The sequence below is a fragment of the Perca fluviatilis genome, chromosome 21, assembly GCF_010015445.1.
Source record: "Perca fluviatilis chromosome 21, GENO_Pfluv_1.0, whole genome shotgun sequence".
In the NCBI taxonomy this organism is placed as follows: Eukaryota; Metazoa; Chordata; class Actinopteri; order Perciformes; family Percidae; genus Perca; species Perca fluviatilis.
Window position 1 is genome coordinate 604,932 of NC_053132.1, and position 8,038 is coordinate 612,969.

At 39.6% G+C, this 8,038-nt stretch overlaps 1 protein-coding gene and 1 pseudogene across 2 annotated transcripts in view; one reads left to right on the forward strand and one right to left on the reverse strand.

Annotated features, from left to right (window-relative positions):
• The window catches only part of LOC120551409 (microfibril-associated glycoprotein 4-like), a 37,808-nt gene extending 35,603 nt beyond the window's left edge, over positions 1-2,205 (forward strand). For both annotated transcript variants that reach the window (XM_039788838.1, XM_039788836.1), the window contains 4 exons: positions 343-381; positions 517-613; positions 820-984; positions 1,144-2,205. In XM_039788838.1, the coding sequence (XP_039644772.1) occupies positions 343-381; positions 517-613; positions 820-984; positions 1,144-1,397 (555 nt within the window). In that variant the 3' untranslated portion in view covers positions 1,398-2,205. The remainder of the gene's footprint in view (positions 1-342; positions 382-516; positions 614-819; positions 985-1,143) is intronic.
• Positions 2,206-2,416: 211 nt separating this feature from the next.
• The window catches only part of LOC120551561, a 33,825-nt pseudogene continuing 28,203 nt past the window's right edge, over positions 2,417-8,038 (reverse strand).

Here is an 8,038-nt window from a genome sequence, read left to right on the forward strand (position 1 = left end):
ATACAAATGATTGGTTGGGTAAGATTACATTGTGTTTGTGATCGTTAGGAGCCAAAATCAAAATCACAGTCAAAACTTCCGATTAATTGCACAGCCCTAGTGCCCGGGATGCAAACATGCGTTACCTAGGATGGCAAAGGAATGTCTCGCCATACTCTGCATCTAATTGGCTAGTATTTGTTGCCTTCGTTAGTTGGATTGGTCAGGTTTAGGCACTGTAGTTTGTGTTATTGAGTTTTATTTTAATTTGTTTAAATTCTGCCGTGCTCATTAGTGTAAACTTAATGTACAAATTTAAACCACTAAATGATCACATTTACTGATGAATATGTTTGTGTGTAGGTGTACTGTGACATGACTTCAGAAGGAGGACGGTGGACGGTGAGTATTCAGTCAACCTGTTGGACCTTCACAATAAATCACATTCCAGTAAAAACCTTGTTGTCTGGAAACATGATAGATAGATATCGATCTTGTGTGTTTAGTTAGTTAATCCCCCCATCCTGTCCCCCCTAGGTGTTCCAGAGGAGGATGGATGGCACAGTGAACTTCTACAGGGGCTGGGATCAATACAAGAAAGGCTTTGGTAATGCTACTGGGGAGTACTGGCTCGGTGAGAAATTAAACCAACCTCACAGCTGTGAAAATCACTGTTAATTAAGTACACACATTAAACTCTGTTGTGTAACTCCAGAAATGGAACTGTGACCAAAACACAGTCACTTAGTTATCTTCCTAAATTTAATTAAATGTCAGTGTTTAATTGAAATATCTACACATCTGTACAAAATATCAAATAATAAAAGTGTGTCCGCGCAGGTCTCGAAAACATCCACCTCCTGACAAACAACAAGAAGAGTGAGCTGCTGGTCGACATGGAGGACTTTGAGGGGAAAAAAGCGTTCGCTCGGTACTCTTTGTTCTCCGTCGGTGTAGAATGTGATTTTATGCTGAGTGTGTCTGGATTCATTAATGGAGGGGCAGGTGAGTGTGTTTTCTATCATCCATATATAGTATTTCTTTATATATATATATATATTTTTATATATATATATATATATATATATATATATTTTTTTTCTTTTCTTCAAGGGCATCACAAATAGTCTCATATACTTTTTGACAAACACTGTGTTTCTGTAGGAGACTCCCTGAGTTATCACAACGGAATGAAGTTCTCCACCTTCGACAGAGACCAGGACAACGATGGAGGGAACTGTGCCAGATCATACCTGGGGGCGTTCTGGTACAACACCTGTCACTATGCAAATCCAAACGGTGTTTATCATTGGGGAGCTGACAGCACTATCTTTGCTGTTGGAGTGAATTGGTTTCATTGGAAAGGTCATAACTACTCCCTGAAGACCATCAGCATGAAGGTCCGTCCTGTGCTGTAGTTCTCCAGGACCAACGTCCAGCAGAATATCAGCTCATCTCTTCTGATTTATTTCTCTTTCTCTCATTAAGCATTTAATCTCACAACAGTTCTTATTTTCCTGAAACTGGGCACCAGCACAAGAAAACCAACTGACGTTTGTAATTCTTGTTACCGTCTGTGGTGGTTTAAAGTAGAGCTGCACAATATGAGAAAAATATGTGATAAGTTGTTGAATATGGCGATAACGATATCACTTGCGATAAGTAAACAGATATTAAAGTGTTCTCAGTTCTACTTTTAGTATTCTACTAAAATACAACAGTTTGTTGAATTTAAAACAAAAAAACATAATTTCTAGCATTTTTTACTGAACAAATTGAACATTGAATTGAATATAATTAGCAGCACAAAAAAAATAATGAAAGTCACATTTTACTTTCGCGATATGTCGCAGCCTTTAGCGATGTGTTTATTCTGCAAGTCAATATCGCTATAGCGATGAAAAAAAACAGTATATTGTGCAGCCCTAGTTTAAGGCAGTCGCAGCTCGCTGCAACGTGGAAGAAAAGTCAGATGTGTCTCCAGTTGCGGCTGCAGCAGGAAAGTAGGGCCCATAATCTTTAAATGGAAACACATATATAGTCTGATCGGTTGTTAATCACGGCATGAACTGCTAATGTGATTCTCAAAGAGGAAAAAGGTTATAAAATGAAAACATCTTTGTAGTTCAGGACAGCCAGTTGATGTTTGGTGGAGATTTGAAACTCTAATGTGAATCTTTATCTGCTGTACGGTGACAATAAATAAGAAGCTGAGCATTAAGATGATCTGATGTCTTCACTTTGTCACTCTTGAATGTTTTATTCTTTTGTGATAATTTATAGACAAAATAATTAATCAAAAAGATACTTGATACAGTAGATTAATCAATAAATTACATAATTTGTGCTTTTTATGTTAGTAAAATTCCCAAAAGCAAGATCTTTGTTTCGTTTCGTTTCCTTGGTTTAAACACAAGCTTGCACCTGCACTCTGACATCACATTACAGGAGTTTAATCATCTCTGAAGTTAAAATCTGATTGTCCCCTTCATCAGAGACGTTCAGGCGTCCGTCAGTTCAGTCAGAGACTTCAGCGTTGTCCGCCGTCAAGGCTCGGGCAGGCGGTAATCCGGTGAGTGGTTTCCCTCACGGAGGCGTCCAAAACATCTGAGCAGCAGATCCACGGCCGTGCTGACTGTGGACCGGACGTCTCGTCACTTTGACCCCTCAGAGGATTCACCTCCACCATGTCCACTGCCGACAGAAGACCTGCAGGACGGGCACAGGAGACATTTAGGGCGCTTGTGGTGTGTTTTGTAGTAGCAATGCTGTAATGTTGTGTGGAGAGGAATCCGCTGACACTGTTTCTTGATTATAAAGGTTTATTTACATCAAAGAATTCAGCATCAATTTACAAGCTCTGCAGAGCTCTGAGAGGACCTCACCCAGATTCTCAAAAATGGTCTCTCTGAGGTTCTTTGTTTGAAATCCGTATATATCTATAACCATGTATCATCGATAGGGGAGGGAACAATAGTTTGACCAATAGTATTGGCACATATCCCACAAAGGCCTCTCTGTTTTGGAGGCTCCACTCATAACACATTCCAGATGTTTCCTGTGGCCATTTCCTATAGAAATGTGGTAGAGTTCACTTGAATCCTCATGCATATAGATAGTTCAGATATAGCTTAAATACAAGTTATAGAATGTGCATAATAAAATAGGGTGTTAATACACTTCACGCTTTCAGAATCAGAAATACTCTAATAATCCCAGGGGGAAATTATTATTGTTACAAACTCCAGCTATACAAACAACATATATTATCCAGACCACATATATATATATATATATTTAAAAACAAATTTACAGTAATAATATATAAAATATAATATATAAAAAAGATTATTAGTATTACTTAATATTATTTCACACCTATGGGCTCAGCAGACTCCATAGGTTCAATTCAGAGGAGTGAAGATGCAACATTTTTGTATTTTTCATTTGGTTCGGTTTGCGTTCACACTGTACTTAAAATGCACCAAACACTGTAAACACACGGTCTAGACGGTCCCTCGTTTAGTGGACAGAATTTCCAAAACTCGCCGACACTTCTGGTCTCAGAAATAGGCTAAAGGAGCAACACCAAATGTATAACGTCTTGGGTTGTCTAGTTCTGCTTAAGGGTTTCTAATATTTTAGAAGAAGGCGGACAATGTGATCAGCTGACTGACAGCGAGTGAAGGAGTGAAGGAGAGAGAGATGATCATCAACGATCAGTGATGTGTGGTCAGAACAGCTTATTGTATCTGAGGCTACAGCTATATATAAAAAGGCTGTAAGATACTGTGGTAACACAACAACTTTATACAAGCATATGAAAATTCTGTCCTCGGTTATAACTTATTTAAAAAAATAAACACACACAAAACCACTTAAAGGTCCTGAGACTTCATTCAGATTTAGCAATTTGACGATGCATCCACCTTAATTATTAAAAAGTATCGATATCTGCGATACTGGTCCTGTATTTATTTAGTATCGATCCGATTGCATACCACTAATCAAAATGTTGAAAAAAAAGGTTTAATTTAAAATTTGGACCCATAAAAACATAACAAGTCGCTTGGTAGACGTGAAGACATCACAAAGGTTAAATGAAAGCGTAGCTTCAGCGTTGGTACCTGTCTGACCGAGGTGTTCGGCGATGTAGACTCCCTCTCTGTAGGTGTCCCTGTTGCCGGGGTAACAGAGGGGTCGATGCCATCAATGTCGTAGCTCAGGTGGATCGGTTTCTTCACTCTGTACGAATATATAAAAAAACAAAAAAAACATTTCATTTATTTCAGAGGAATTTTAATTTTATACAGTTTACACAGAAATGGATCATAAAGTGTCTTTATTTCTTTTAAAGGAACACGCCGACTTATTGGGACTTTGTCTTATTCACCGTAACCCCCAGAGTTAGACCAGTCCATACATACCCTTCTCATCTCAGTGCGTGCTGGAACGCTGTCTGACGCCGCCAGCATTAGCTTAGCTTAGCACAGATTCTGGAGGTAACTGGTTCCAACTAGCCTACTGCTCCCAATAAGTGACAAAATAACGCCAACATTTTCCTATTTAAATGTTGTGATTTGTAGTCACAGTGTGTACAAATAACAAGGTCACATGACACACAGCCATCTTCTAACAGTATATAAACTGGGAACTATATTCTCAGAAAGGCAAAGCACTGCTACTTCTGCTACTGATATGCTTGCGGCACCTGAGAAGCCCAGAGCAGCTTCGTGTTTGTTCTGTATGAACATTAATTGTAGAAAGATATTTAGAATTAGACATAGATTATAGAGATTTGTGCATATAGTTGTAAAGCATATTCTCGCATTATGAATAGGGGTTTGAAATTAAGCCGAGTCCTTAGGGTAAATTGCCCGAGGAACAAGAATTCCCTCTGCTGACTTGCTGACTGGCAAAGTAGGCTAAATAATAATACATTTTATTTATATAGTGATTAATACGCTACTCAAAGACACTTTACAGTAAAACCAGCCCATTTAGCACATAACAACACATACAGCAATACAATCAACACATAAAACAAGCATATTAAAAGCAATTAAAACAGAGTGTACAACTTTGTAAAAATGTGGAGTGACTAGTAGGCGCTTAAGTAGATCTTTTTAAATCCTTTAGTCGGTCCACTACTGTCTGTCGGGCTTTTTCTCTCTATCTGATAACAAGAGCTGTATTTCCCTTTTTGCATGTTATATAGTATATATAATATATTATATGTTTCACCTCCTGGTAATTTTCCATTAGAAGCTGCTGCTCAGCAGGTGAAACATATGCCGCACGCGTCTTCTCCATTTCTGCATCAGTAAATCTGTGATCGATACCGTGGTCTATTTAAGAAAGCCGTGAACGAGCACTTATCTACACCTGGCTGACATAGCTTCACCTTCTCATCCTGGCTCGGCAAACGTCCAACCGATTAAGCCGCGATGAGCGGACCACACGAAGTCAAGCTGCGCTTTTTCAGTTATTCTAGATTTCTTCGTTCTACTTTTGTGCAACAGGCCCCTGGTGGATCTATACAAAGATCAACTACGTGCAAGTTGTACAGGGTACCCCAACTTACCTAAGGTCCTCAACCTCCACCTCACAAAACTCTACAGTTTAATAACCAAACAACAGCCACAGCATAAAGTACAGGAAGACTGGCAACCAGCCAGCAGTGCAGAGCAAGAGAGAGCTCCCACTTCTCAGGAGTCCTTTTATTGACTGCCACCTCGAATGCTGATTGGTCAACTCCAAACAGCTTTTCATACCAGAAGATGGCGTACAGCCAAAACTTGAAAAGTTCCTACGCACAGAAATAGTCACATGTATAAAACTGGTCGTACGCCAGGTCCTGTGCACCTTCCCTTTATACATGACAATCCACGTGAATGAGTGACCGACCCCGCCTTGCCTCCTCCCATAAATTAACATGGAAATTACTATAAATGCGCCCTTGATGTTATTCTTTGTCCAATCACAACGGGTTACCCGCTGCAAAAAACTGAGTTTTAGTTTTTTTTCGCGGAGGGGGGGGGGGAAATTTTTTTTTCCCTTGGAGGTTTGTCATCTTGGATAAGCAATAAAAGAAAATGGCCAGAGTGGCAAATGGTGACGGGGCGGTGAATGCACCGAACCATGGCAGAAATTTAAAAAAAAAATGTTTAATGTCGAAGTGGAAATCAAGAGAATAGCGGCAGCGCCACACCAGTTACAGAACAACATACATCTCAGTGTCAGTCCAAATTACGCACAATAAGCAGTTTGAACTCACTGATGTAATGCCATTTATTTTATTTATTAAGTGTTAGTAGGCTCAGTGAAACCAGCGCGAGCGATACCTTTAGACCACTTTATAGCCTACTCATCATCCACGGGATCAGTTACGCATCACATGAGTTAGCCCCCCCCCGATACAGCGTTTGTTCCTGGGGAGATGGATCCGTGCGTCCCGCCTCCTGTGCGCCATGGATGTCTGAGCCTCAGCAACTAAAGACTCACAGACACTGTTGCATTTTCTGTGCCGATCTTTTTGTTGCCAGTAAGATATTTCATCTCTGGGAAATACAGAGGATGACTGAAAGTATTTTCTAAGTGGATTTATCATTTATTTCCCGTCCTGATGTTTAACAGAGATTAAGTAGCCTGCAAATTAAACAGTTGTGTGAAAGATGTGAAACATTATCCACATAAATATTCAAACTTTTATGGAGAATCAGCGGGTATAATTATGTTTTTTCATAGACAACGTCACAGACGTATGCCAGTAACTGTAGTGGAAACATTATTTTGTGTACGCCTTACATAATGTTCAGTGATTTTTCGGCACTTTTCAGTTAAAATCGCCCGCCACGTTACAGAGCCAGAAAAGACTTTGCGTGACGGCCTGCACATTCTCACGTCAAGTAAATTTTTATACATCACAAAGTGTCCAGAAAACCAGCGTACACAAGCTTTTCGTGCGTATGTAACGTTTATACATGAGGCCCCAGGAGAGAAAACAGAGTGAGCAAAGAAAAAAAGAAAAGAGAGAGAGACACATGCAGACAGGCTTTGTCTCGCATGTAACATTTCCCAAAAGACGATCTAACGGAACAATGTTAACGCACTAATGTTACCTTAAAGACTCAAATGTCTACACACGATTGCCAAAGAAAGTTCATTAAACTGTCACTGATCTTTTTTCGTTAAAATGCAACAAACTTCAGCTCAACATTTCTGTAAATTCAGTCATTTTGGGTTGAACAAAAATCCCCTAAAAGACGGTCATGTTGCCACAGCTGATTCGTCCCGTCTCTGTAATGTCTCTGGTTGGATGCTTACCTGTCTGAACTCAGCTGCAGGTCGAACTGAAGAGTCTTTCGTGTCTTCAGAGGAAACAAGCTGCTGCTTTCTGCTTCAGTCGGTCACAACTTCACTACTTATATCTGCAGAAGGCTGTGATGTCACATCGCCTGCCCTTTTTTACCAATAAGACATACAATTCCAAGGACCTTTTCTAAGTGTGTATTTAGTTTAAACCAAATATTTGAACATCAGCCCAGGTAGATATTACTTTAATAGAAGAAGATCATGTTTCTCTTTAATAAACAGAATTGTGTTACCAGAGGACTTCTACATTATGTTTATTTAGTCATTGATACCCGGATCTCTTTCAGATGACTTGTTCATTCAAAGACATCCTTATTAATGAACATGGCCTGCTCCAGCTTTTCTCCCAAATGACTAAGGGGGGAAAGGGGATCAAGGGGATTTATATGTATATGCAGGACCACAGAAGAAAAAAAATAAAGGATGACTGAACTTCAATACAGAGCCCACATTGTACCAGATACATTTTAAGAGAGAAGTAATACATTTTTGTGTAATTATAAAAGTGACATATAGACAGATATGATGACACAAAATTTCAAAACATAAAAGAAAAAGATGCCCATAACAACAAACCACACTGGCCTAACTACATAAACAGTAGAACAAACCAGCAATAGCAGCAGGAGCAGGGCTAGAAGGGGGGCACAGGGTGAAATCCAGCCCCCCTGGAATAGGATTGGCC